This window comes from Sturnira hondurensis, unplaced genomic scaffold, assembly GCF_014824575.4.
Source record: "Sturnira hondurensis isolate 20B ecotype Veracruz unplaced genomic scaffold, ASM1482457v3 Scaffold0008723, whole genome shotgun sequence".
Taxonomy (NCBI): domain Eukaryota; kingdom Metazoa; phylum Chordata; class Mammalia; order Chiroptera; family Phyllostomidae; genus Sturnira; species Sturnira hondurensis.
The window spans coordinates 5,519,956-5,533,443 of NW_028081354.1; the positions used below are offsets into that span (position 1 = coordinate 5,519,956).

Consider the following 13,488-nt stretch of genomic DNA (forward strand, 5'->3'; position numbering starts at 1 on the left):
CATGCCCAGGTTGCAAGTTCTGTCCTGGTTGGGGAGCATACAATAATCAAGGTTCCTCTCTATCATCAAAGTTTCCCTCCCTTTCTCTCTGTCTCCCTTCCCCTCTCTCTAAAATCAGTAAGCAGGTCCTCAGGTGAGGATAAATATAGTAATAAAAATGGATCATATTTAGGTTTCTAACTCAAGAATTTGTTCTAGTTTTAAATTTTTCTTAATGATTGATTTTAGAAAGAAAGGGGGGTGGAGAGAGGGAGAGAGGGAGAGAGGGAGGGAGACAGAGACAGACAGAAAGGAGAAACATCGATTTGTTGTTCCATTTCTTTATACTCATTAGTTGATTCTTGTATGTGCCCTGACAGTGGATTGAACCCACAACTGTGGCATATTGGGATGACACTCTAACTAACCAAGCTACCCTGCCACGGCCAGTTCTAGTTTTAAAAGGCACTGTGTCCCTAAAAAGTAGAAAAAATGTTTTCATTTCTGCAAACCTTCTGTATGCTTTTACTACTATTCCATGAAAAGATAAATACCTTAACTAAAAAAAAATCATCACTTAGCTATCATACCCACAGCTATTGTAAAATTCAGTTTACAGTCATTTCACATAAAAAGTAGAATCTCTTTTCCCCTTTTTGGTAAATATGGCTGTAAAAATATTTGACAACACCACTATCATTTTTTGGTTTTTACTTTATTATATGATTTAATATGGCAGGAACCTCTTGTTTGGTCCAATGGTAGTAATTATTTTTGCTTTCTTCTTTTCCCTTACATTTTTAAATAGAACCACCATCCACACATGACACTCAAGACAGCTGAGTGCAATACAGTGGCCAGACATCTCTACACTTTCAAATTCTGTCTAGGAGAAGCTGCTGGGATTTGTTTTGAATTCCAGTAAACAGCAAACAAACATACAAAAGCAAGTCTGCCACTGCATCTTCCAGGCATCATATGTAGGGAAAAAAATTATTCTGCCTATTCCTATTTCATAACATTTACAAAACGTCCACCACATTCAAGAAGGCAAACAAAACTGCTGACATTACATTCTATTCCCACATGCTTTTCCACAGTTTAACTACTTAAAATATGGAAGAGAATGATTGAGAGGAAAGAAACTTGATGCTGGAGTGCAAGTTAAAACATATTCACCAATTAATTAAATATTATTCCAGTAAATCAGTAATCTAGCCTTTATACACTAAATGGAACAATGAACTGTGAGGCTGCCTTACTCAGTTTGAGTTTGGGAGAAGCCATGTCATCATCGTCAGGTAGTGGGCCCAGTTCTTTCCTTTTATCCTTGAGTAACTTCTCCAGGATGTGCGCATCATTGTACACCTATATTCCATAAATACATTTAAAATTATTTTCTAGAATACTTCCTATTTAAATATAGTACACAGACACAAAGTTTTAAAAACACAGGTTGGAACAGTACTAAGGAAATAAACCTTGAGATCACTACAAAGCAACAAAATCACATCTTTGTGGGGTGGGCCTAGGCCTCAATTGGTTTGTTGTTTAAGTTTTCCAAGTGATTTTAATGTGCCCGATATGCATGTTAAAGTTTGAGAACTACTATAGTAGAATCATTCCAAGTGTCTACAGAAGTTTTAAAACATTAACATGTGTATTTTCTTCATAAATCTTTTACTGGACCCTCAAAGTAGCACAGTTAGTAACAATTAAAAATTGAAAATATTTGATAGTTGGAGAACAATATCTCATACATTGTTCTCAAATCTCATATGAAATGGGATTTAGCATCAGTCTGAATTCAGTCAGGACTCTGCTCTGTGAAAAGCAACAATTCCTGCTTAGGAGCTCACTCTACAGAATGAATGATTCCAGAGTAGCGTATGTAGCCAAGAACAAGATTACGTATCTAATGGCCTCCCATTCCCCCAGCAGAGGCTCTGAGGGAATGTGACCTCTTTTCTTTGGCTACCCCTAAGGGTAGCTTTTTTCCCCACCAGTGGCGAAAACAACACACTAGCCAATGGTACTGAGGACAGTATAAATACTATAAACAGATAAGTATTTCTTTGCTCACAAACATCCTACTTTATTTTATATTCAAATGTAAAAGTAGAAGAAAGAAAATATGATTTGAAAATGTTATTTTATTTCTGGGAGATTTAAAGTAGATAAACTCGAAAAGATATTTACACTCCCATCCATGTTAACTACATCCATGTTAACAACAGCCAAGATATGGAAACAACCTAAGTGTACATCAAGGGATAAGTGGAAAAAGAAAATGTGGTGTACAAACACACAGAGGAGTACTGTTCTTGCCATTTGTGATAGCGTGGATGGACCTTGAGGGCATTATGCTAAGTAAATTAAGTCAGAGAGAAAGACAAATTCTGTATGATTTCACTTACATGCGTAATCTAAAAAAAAACACAGCAAAAAGAAACCCATAAGATACCAAGAACAGACTGGTGGCTGCTAGAGGTGGGGATAGGTGAAATGGGTGAAGGGGATGAAATGGTACAAACTTCCAGGTAAAAAAAATAAGTCAGTCATGAGGATGTAATGTATAGCATGGAGACTACAGTTAATAATGCTGCATTGCATATTTGAATAAGAGAACAGATCTTAAAAGTCTTCATCATAAGGAAAAAAATTGAAACTATATATGGTGACAAGTGTTAACTAGATTTATTGCGGTAATCATTTTGCAATACATAAAAATATCAAATCATTATGTTACATATACGTGAAACTAATACAATGTTATATATCAATTATGTGCCAATTTAAAAAATTAAGTAGATAAGGGATTTGAAACAAAAAAATATCAAAGAAAGAAGAATGTATCTTAGCTATACTGATAAAAAACTGAAACCAAGACTTCCAGCCAAGATGGAGGTGTAGATAGATGCACTTTGCCTCCTCACACGACCTACAGAAGAACAAATTTAAAAACAAAAAATGAGAACTGCCAGAAAATCAAACTGTATGGAAGCCCCACAACCAAGAAATTAAAGAAGAACATTCATCCAGATGAGTAGGAAGGGAAACGATAGGCAGCTGGATGTGGCAAGGCGGCACTAGCAATCCCACATTTGCGTGCAGATAAACCAAGAGGAACCACTGGGGAGCAAGACAGACCACACAACCCAGGGATCCAACTCAGGGAAATAAAGCCTCAAAACCTCTGATTGAAAAAATCTGTAGGGGTTACAGCAGTGGGAGAAACTCCCAGCCTCACAGGAGAGTTTGTTGGAGAGACCCAAAGTGTCCTAGAACATACACAACCCCACCCACTGGGGAATCAGCACCAGAAGGGCCCAATTTGCTGTGGGTAGCAAGGGAAGTGACTAAAAGCTGGCTGAGAACCGAGCAAGCAGCATTGTTCCCTTTCAGACCCCTTCCCCACATACAGCGCCAGAACGTAGAGACCTGGGTTGTCCTGCCCTGGTGAATACCTCAGGCTCCACCCTTACAATGTTAACAAGTGTGCTGAGACAAATAAATATGGCCCAAATGAAAGAACAGTTCAAAATGCCACACACAGAACTAAGTGATGAAGAGATAGCCAACCTATCAGATGCAGAGTTTAAAACACTGGTAATCAGGATGCTCACAGAAATGGTTGAATACAGTCTCAAAATAGAGGAAAAAAGTGAAGGTAATGCAATGTGAAATAAAGAAAAAAATTCTTTATTTTTAAAAGAATATTTTAAGGAAAAATAAGAATATATTTTCTTAATCTTATAAAGAATATTTTTCTTTATTTTTACCACAGTAAAGGGAAGGAAACCAAAACTCAAATCAACAGTTTGGACTAGAAGGAAGAAATAAACATTCAACCAGAACAGAATGAAAAAACAAGAATTCAGAAAAAAAAATGAGGACAGGCTTAGGAATCTTTGGGACAACTTTAAAAGTTCCAGTACCTGAATCATAGGGGTGCCAGGAGGGGAAGAGGATGGGCAACAAATTGAAAACTTATTTGAAAAAATATGAAGGAAAACTTCTCCAATCTGGCAAAAAAAATAGACTTCCAGGAAGTCCAGGAAGCTCAGAGCCCCAAAGAAGTTGGACCCAAGGAAGCACACACCAAGGCATATCATAATTACATTACACAAGATTAAAAGAGAGAATATTTTTTCCTTTTTAAAGATTTTATTTATTTATTTTGAGAGAAGGGAAGGGGAAGAGAGGGAGAGAACCATCACGTGTGATTGCCTGTCATGTGTTCCTACTGGGGACCTGGCCTACAACTCAGGCATGTGCCCTGACTGGGAATTGAACCAGTGACCCCTTGCTTCACAGGCCCACACTCAATCCACTGAACTACACCGGCCAGGGCAAGGGAAGAATCTTTAAAGCAGCAAAAGAAAAGGAAACAGTTATTACAAAGAAGTTCCCATAAAAGACTATTGGCTGATTTCTCAAAAGAAACCTTGCAGGCAAGAAGGGGCTGGAAAGAAGTATTTCAAGTCATGAAAGGCAAGGACCTACATACAAGATTGCTCTATCCAGCAAAGCTATCATTTAGAATGGAAGCGCAGATAAAGTGCGTCCCAGATAAGGTCAAGTTAAATGAGTTCATCATCACCAAACCCTTACTATATGAAATGTTAAAGGGAATTATGTAAGAAAAAAGAAGATAAAAAACATGTATAGTAAAATTACAGCAAACTCACAATTATTAACCACACCTAAAGCAAAACCAAAAACAAACGAAGCAAACAACTAGAACAGGAAAAGAATCATAGACATGGAGATCACATGAAGGGTTATCAACAGGGGAGGGGGAGTTTGGGGGGAAAGGTACAGAGAATAAGAAGCATAAATGGTATGTACAAAATAGAAAGGGAGAGGTTAAGAATAGTATAGAAAATGGAGAAGCCAAAGAACTTATATGTATGACCCATGGACATGAACTAAGGCAGGGAAATGCTGGTGGGAGAGGGGGGTGCAAGCGAGAGTGGAATAAATGAGAGGGAAAAAATGGGACAACGGTACTAGCATAATCAATAAAATATACTTTAAAAAATAAAATTTTTGAAAGTAAAAAAATCCTGAAAATCAAGATACTTCTTAACAAAATCAATTATTTATAGATGTATATATGAGACTATTCTCATTTTTATATATGATAACATTTTAAGAACTATCCTTAAAAATGTATGGCTATTGAGATAAGTAATAATAAGATTTTAACACCAATGGCTTTCATGAGGGCTTATTCAAATAATAGGCACAATACTATATGTTCTGTATATACTATCTCATTTAAATCCCATAACGATCCTGATGCGTGTAGTTACTATTATTATCCCCAAACTTACTGATAAGAAAAATTCGGTTTAGAAAAAGATAAATTACTTACACAGGATTGGCAGAGCAGAATTCAAATCCAGGATGTCAGATTATAGAGTATGAACTTTTAACCTTTATAATATATTCTCTCCCATTTTAAAGAATTAAGAAATGACAAAGTATTAAGCTAGTCACTGAGAAGAATAACCTAAGTTAGGTCTCTAGATCTGGTCTCTCAAAATCCATTATTACACAAACACCCAAAAGATGTGTCTACTCCAGGATTCCTATATGTCCTTACCTGGGAGCCCTCCTCATTATAGTGTCTGGCATTCCGGAACATCAACTTCATGTCTTCTATCATTCCCTCTTCCCCTGCATATTTGTCATTGCGGATGTTATGCTCAATTATTTTCAAGTCCATTGGCTCCAAAATGATTTTATAATAATCAGGATAGTCCTTTTTAGATGGTTTAACCATAAATAGATCACAAAGTCTTCTGCCTGAACCTGGCTCACGAGCTTCAAGAACAACATTGAATAAGATTTTCATTCGCTGCTTTCTTATGTTCTTTTTACTATTGAGGGAGGAGGTAGAAAAGGAGAAAAATGAGAACAAATTCAGTTTTTTAACACATGGATGAACATGAAGCAAATTATGCTTGTGAGCAGATGCTTCATAGTGATTATAATTTATTGATTACATATGCCACAAACACAGTTAACATGCTGGAAGCCATAAGCAAACATTAGGAAAATTTCCAAAATCATTAAAACATAGTGACTATGGTGGGAGCAGCCAATGAACACCAGACAAACCTGTTTAGAATATTTATGAAATGCAATGCTTGAAAAAAGATCTTGTCTGACAGGTAAAGAAAATGAAATCTCATTATCAACTGAATATACTTTTTGTTTTTAAGAATAGAGCAAAACTGAAATAAAACTATGGATTCCCTACTGTTATAAACAGTCCTTAATAAAAACAAAAGAAAAACAAACAAAAACCCCAACAAATGCACACACGCAAGAGTTCTATCTCTTAAGATAACCATCCCGAACACCTGTATATTCTGCTTACCAGGAAACAAAGTCACACTCCTGCCAGACTAGTATCTATAGTAGGTACAAGTCTCTCTTACATTTACTCTATCAGGGTCAGTCCCTGCTTCCTCCCTCCATCAGCATTATTCCACAATCTCAACCCAGCTTAAAGAATAAATGGTCTGTGGTTCATCTGAGCTTGAGTAAATTTTCACCTCCAAGTGTGAATCCCTCTCTTGTTCTCCAAATCCCCCTATTGAGATATGATGCTAAGAAACAGAAATGAGTGGTATGGAACAAAGTACAAGGGACCACAAACTAGAACCTGACTTTAAAAGGGGCCCAGAAGACACATGGGTTAGTCTCCTAATTGTTAAGGAAGCTGGCTTAGAGAGGCTAAATTACCCGCCCAAGGTGAGTTGTCCAGTGGATTATTAGAAAAGATAATCTTCCAATACAATTTCTGGCCCAATGTATGTCTCTAGGACACTGATAAAGAAATTCTAGCCAGACTCAAACCAGCAGTCTACAAGTAAAAAGGCAGATAGATAATAAAAATAAATGACTTACAGTTTACTCTCTTTTTGAGAGACACTAAGAGCCTATAACACTTAGAGATAAATAGTTTTTATCTGTTTCCTATATTATAAATGAAAGGAAATTCACTCTTAAAGCAAACTATATAGCTCAATGGGTCTCCTAGTCCAGTCCTCCAACCACTCTCTACTGCTGGGTCATGGAGAAGCCAAAGGCCACATATTTTCTCTCCAAGGTTCAAAATATGCTTTAAAAAGATAAGAAACAAAACTTGAATAATTAACAGATGTGAAAAGAAATATTTTTGCATAAGTCAAAATTTAAACTGTCTCAGAAATGTGTATCTTCCTAGCATCATGGTGCTATTAAAAGAGAGGAAGGAACTCTGTTTCCTAGGGTTGAGATCATCCTCAAAACCTGTGTCTCCACTCAGACTGTTCACTTCTCTTAGTGGCTTTTGATCATTCCTGCCACTTCTTCTTCTCAGTATTTTTGTGTCTCTATGTCAAAAAGTGATTGTTACACGATAGCAATTATTTAGTGGACACTATTTCTCCCAAGAGGCATGGTGGGGCAGTGATGTGAGAGGAAGAATTCTCTCAGTCCAGGACTTAGCAAGTGGGTAACTGAAGGGGAACTTAGGATAAAGGTCCAATACCACAGAGCTCCACATCTAGGGAGAGGTTATAACACAGATGAATTTAACCTTCAGGAAGGCTCTAAAGAAAAATTTCAGAACCTGAATTTGATATCATGGAATACTTAAAACTACTAAAGTCAGATATGATTTCTTTAGGTCTCACTTGTGGGTGCTGAACTTCAAAAGGAAGACTCAAGAATTCAGTTTTCAACATCTGAGCTCTAACCAACTCAGAATGAAATCCCTCCTCACAGCACTATCAAGCAGAATTCAATCCAGGCCCTTACCTGGACCAGAAGAAGATCAACTCTGTTCACTTCCTAGTTCCAGCACAGCACTCCCAGGTACCACTAGGCTTTTCAGTATAAAACTACAAATACTTTAATCTGAGTAAGTCCAGGGCAGATTTGTATGAGATTTCTTAAAGAGAAGGAAAAGCTTTTAACTGAATTTTAGGGGAAATGCCAAAAAGTAACAGAATGGCAAGTGGTCTACTCTTCCAACTCCACTAACTCTTGACACTGGGCAGCTTTGCATGGAACATACTCAAAATGTAAAATCTAAATGTGCTTAAGGCAAACAAAACTTTTGTTATTAAAGTCACTTAGGATCTTTTCTGAACAAATCCAGTTTTGTTATTTTGTTTACATTTTCCCAGATCCTTTAATGGCCTTTGAGAATGAAACTAGTGGGCCATTACTTTTAAACCTGGCTGTCAGAAAAAACGCAGAGCTAAATTTCTACTCTTATACTAACTGCATTAGGTGGTTGGTTTATTTGCTTCATGCTTTTCCAATATGGATGCCAAACTTTATTATATCCATGACTTTTGAAAGTAACTTCAAATACATTTTGAAATGAGACTATGTTACAAAAAGACAGCTATTATAATCCCTACTTGATATTTTCTAGCTACTGTTTTCATTTTATTTTATTTTATTTTATTTTATTTTATTTATTTATCTTTAGAGGGGAAGAGAAGGAGAGAAGTATCAATGTATGGTTGCCTCTTGTGAGTCCCCTGCTGGGAACTGGCCTGCAACTCAGGCATGTGCCCTGATTGGGAATCAACCTCGATTTGTGTGGTTCGTAGGCCCGCACTCAATACACCGAGCTATGCCAGCCAGGGCTCTAGCTACTGTTTTCAATGTCACTTTGCTTTTCATATAAGTCTTTTTAGAACCCCTCTATGCATCCTATTACTCTTCTCTCTCACATCATTAACTATAAACTGTTTATTTTCCTCATTTTGGGAAAGGTGCATAAAATTAACTCCCAGATTTTGTAACTGGGATTCTCATTCTCCTTATATTTCTCACTACCTTGGAACACAGTAAAGTAAAATAAATCTTATGAGAGTTCAAAAACAGGGCTGTTTATCATTGTGCACTTCAGGAGATGCCAATTCAGATCATAAATACACATACAATTATAGAATTGTACAGGAGGTGGGCCACAAACAGTCCTGTATCTGTATATTACAGCAATCTCCCAACAAATGAAAGTCAAGTTTCTTGACATACAGGTGCTTTTCTAATTTGCACAAAGATTATAAGCTAGCGGAGGCTCTGTTCTGAATCCCTGTTTTTCTAGGACCACCACCACCATCCTGACCCTTAAAACCAGCCAGAAACACTGGAATCACTGCCATTTTTTGCTTCTCTTAGTTTATCACCAAATTTTAGAGAACCTCCATAGCTCTTCTAGATCTGAACTTTCAATTTTTCATGCCATGGTGTTATTCCTGACCCTCATACCTTGTGGCTGACCACTTCCTCAAATGTCCTTAGTTATCCTTCCTTTAGAGCTATTACTTATTATATATGTATGTGTATACAACACACACAGACATGTCATGTCTTATTTATAGTTATAGCTAACACTTCTACCACATGCCAATGACTGTGCTAGGAATTATCTACACATTCTCATTTAATCCTACAACTTTGATAACCAGTTACAATTATTATCCCAACTTTGCAGATGTAAAAACAGAGGCTTAGACAGGTCAAGTGAATACCTAAGGCCAAAAAGTGAGTAATCAATACTGAGGCTTGAATCAACTGATAATCACCAGGCTGCTTTTATCATTCCCTTCCCTTTCCCAAGTTAATGCTTACCAACAACCTCTCTCATCAAAATCAACTCTGTTCATAGACTTCGAGGTAGCCTACCACTGAACTCCTTGGTCCTAGAGCTTCAGTGGTGACTGCTGTTAAGCTAAGTAAATATAATGGTTCTTTCTTTTATGAGGCTTGCTACATTTCATTTTCAAGACTTCAAGAAATAAAACTTTTTTACTCATCTTTCCTAACATGTTTTCCCAGCATGTTTTAGTAGCATCTGACTAAAAACAAAACAAAATCTGATTTCAAATTCTGATGTTAACAGAAACTACTTCCACAAAATAATCAGAGCTACATCTATTGAGTACTTACTGCATTCAAACTCAGTTCTAAGGGCTTTAAACATATTAACCAATCAGGTCCTTGTAGCAATTCTAGGTAGGTACTGTCATTAATGCCTTGTTTAGAAGAGGAAAATGAGATAAGGCTCATATCAGAGTTAAAAAGAACTGGGCTTTGGCCCTGGCCTGTGTGGCTCAGTTGGTTGGAGCACTGTCCCATAACTGAAGGGTTCTGTGCTTGATGCCCGGTCAGGGAACATGCCAAGGTTGCGAGTTCATCCCTGGTCTGAGCATGTACAATCCCTGGTCTGGGTGTGTGTGAGAGGCAACCAATCGATGCTTCTCTCTTGCATTGATGTTTCTGTTTCTCTCTCTCTCTTAACCAAACCAATGAAAAAATGTTCTTGGGTAAGGGCTTAAAATCAAAACAAAATAAAGCAACCCCCCCCAAACTGTAATTTGAGTCTGTGCAGTAAAGCTCTAGAACTTCGGGTTGCAATACTACTCCATGATGCCTCACGTTTCTATTTCTATTACTACTCCAAACCAGTGCCATACACTATGAGGGATATAAAAGAAATACAACTCATGGTCTTTAAAAAATACCAGAAAAACTTTTCTTAAGAAAAATATTAGGAAGAAGATAACTCATTTTGTAGGATGGACTACATATGGTAGTAACATGTAAATACATTAAGAATACCCAACTTTTAGCTCTGGCTGGTGTAGCTCAGTGGATTGAGTGCAGGTCTGCGAACCACTCAATCATGGTTCGATTCCCAGTCAGGGCACATGCCTGGGTTGCAGGCCAGTTCCCAGCAGGGGACTCACAAGAGGCAACCATACATTGATATTTCTCTCCTTCTCTCCTTCCCTTCCCTTCTAAGGATAAATAAATAAAATCTTAAAAAGAAAGAAAGAATACCCAACTTTCAAGGAAAAATAGGGTAAAGAAATGGTATTTCCTAAAGCTATTTGGGCAATCATGAGCATGATACAATTCAATACAACAACACAACTGTGTATCTTATATAATTAGTTTTAGTACATTGTTTCCACATAGTTTCATTTGTTTTCAACCTGCCTGCTTTTCTTCCCTGGCCAGTAAGTTCCTGGCAGGTACAGGTGATGCCTAAAGTTCTCCTTTATGACCTATAAGAACAGAGTCTGGTGTTCTGCAAACAACTGACACTCATGAATACCAGACATAGCAAAAGGTAAAAATAAAAGCACCACACAATGATTACTAGGACTATAATGTGACAACTCATAAGCTGTTCTTAAAATCATAAGTAACATGCAAAATAATGGATGCTTTTAAAGAAATAAAACATGGACAAAATCAGAGGCTGAGAAAATGTGTTCATGCTCAAGAAGCACCAACCCAATCATATGCGCCAACACAGACAGACATCACTTGGATTGTCAACATTGACTTTAATCCCTCTACCACACCCAATCTGTAAAAGGCATCCTTGAAAGGGATCAGCACCCACTAGCCCCTGGATGCTGGCAATGCCACCATATTCTCATCTTCTACCTTTTGCTGGGGAAGCCCAGCTACAATGATTGGTGAGGGGGCTTGTTGCCCCCAGCCAATCTAGTAACAAATTATGGCTAATAATGACTTTACTAACTATACTTCTAAACTATACTGCTTTCTTTATTCATAAAATCAACTAGCACTCAAATAAAAACTGTTATTTCACATGCTTACGGCTTTACTGGTCACCTACCTAATCAGTACTACTGACCATGCCACAGAAGCTTACACTTTAAAAAACGTTAATGCATAAAAAAAGACTGCACACCTGGATAGCCTCCTGAGACCCAACATCTCACTGTCAAGAGTGTTCCTGGGAAAGTAGAAACAAACATTACATGTGAAGAGAAACAAAATAAGCAACATTGGAGGGTCATGTATAAACCAAATATGGTCAAGAGAAAAAGGATTATTCAATCCAAAGGATAAAAGATATTAAGAATGGTTGAACATTTCAACATGGAAGATAGTAGGTAGATTTTTGGGTAGAGGAATGAGGGAGAAGAATGCACTCCCATAATGAAGAGAACATACCAACATTAATTTTTCTCAGACTCTTTAATATTAAAAAATACAGCAGAGATAGAATCATACACAGTACTTAGGAGTAAAGTCAAGTGATACTCGGAAAACTTGGCCCTGACTTCTATGGACAAGCTTAACTTACTAGGCTTCTGTGTTTACTTGAATTTTGGAGAAGTCTATTTCTTATTACCAAAAGTTCTTAACATAACTACCTTCTAAAAGGCTCATTATGTACTTTGTTATTGTCCAAAGTACAGGACTTCTCTCAACCCTATAACATGCACTCATGCCTGTATTTCAAAGCTGGGTATGTTCTTTTACTGCTTTAGCTATGATTTGTATTTGTTCTTCTCTTATATCTGTTTTTCACTTTGTTATACAAAACACTTCCTAGGAAATCTGTTCATAAAGATTAGGTCTGAAGTGCCATTTCACTATTTCAAGAATTTAATGCTCCATTTTCTTTTTATGGTAGGTTTTAGGGTAATATCTTATGTTTAATCTACTTGGGTTGTCCCACAAACAACATGCCAGAGATAATAGGTAATTTTAAGTATCTGGCTTGGGCTAATGCATCCTTGGAACTGACTGTTTTTTTAAACACTTAACTAGTATAAGATCTCTCTGTTCATTCAGTGTTGGCACTAATTGTACCATCACTTTTGCCTCCATTACCTTCTTTTGCCTGAGAAGTTTTTATCTTTGTTGGTGTGACTGATCTGGAAAACACAGGTGATGCTGTAGTAGTTATATAATTACACTCAAAGATGTTCTTGATTTGATGTCTCTGATCTGCTTGTACTTTTTTCCTCCATTGTCCCTTGTATAACAAGGAATTAAGAACTTGGAAGGATGACTTTCATAGGCCAGTAATGGAGGAGACTCACACCTCAGGGTACACCAATCAATTTAGTTACCGAGACATAAAAGAGTAAACAAAGTTATTTTCAAAACTAAAAATGTTTCCCCAAATGCTATTTATAAGAGGGTAAGACAGGACAGCATCTCTTTTCTAAACCACTTTTTTAATCCTCTCATCTTAGTAGACCTATTAATGCATGAATCGAATTGTATCAATAATTACTAAGGACTTCTTCGTTCAACTTTCAGTCTGTCAAGCTCTGCTATTAGTGATTACCTTATTCCTTGTCTAAAATAAGATACCCCCCCTGAATTGACTACTGCTAAAAAGATGGTGAGAAAGTTAAGAATGAGGAAGAATTCAGTGTTCCACAAAGACCAAGCCAGAGAAATTCCATGTGGGAGGCACAGACAAAAGAGATGGTCTTCCATGATTCTCTGTAGAAGTCCAGCTTCAAAATCTCACAGTAAAGTCCCCTTCCATAAAACTCATCAGAGGAAGAAAGGGTTAGGGAAGTTGAGGGAAAGGTTAGAAAGCAAAGAAACCAAAATATCTACCTTAACATTTTATGAACTACAAGAAGTTATGACTTGGTATTTTAGAATCTGACATCCTTAAAATGGCAAATAAGGATCAGATTA

General features: G+C 37.0%; 1 protein-coding gene across 23 annotated transcripts in view; it reads right to left on the reverse strand.

Moving 5' to 3' along the window:
• The window catches only part of PBRM1 (polybromo 1), a 124,914-nt gene that overhangs the window by 59,873 nt on the left and 51,553 nt on the right, over positions 1–13,488 (reverse strand). For 17 of the 23 annotated variants that reach the window (XM_037055731.1, XM_037055730.1, XM_037055733.1 and 14 more), the window contains 3 exons: positions 11,729–11,773; positions 5,591–5,867; positions 1,242–1,347 (listed from right to left, as the gene is read on the reverse strand). In XM_037055731.1, the coding sequence (XP_036911626.1) occupies positions 1,242–1,347; positions 5,591–5,867; positions 11,729–11,773 (428 nt within the window). The remainder of the gene's footprint in view (positions 1–1,241; positions 1,348–5,590; positions 5,868–11,728; positions 11,774–13,488) is intronic. The other 6 variants (XM_037055738.1, XM_037055740.1, XM_037055754.1 and 3 more) reach the window with 1 other exon arrangement.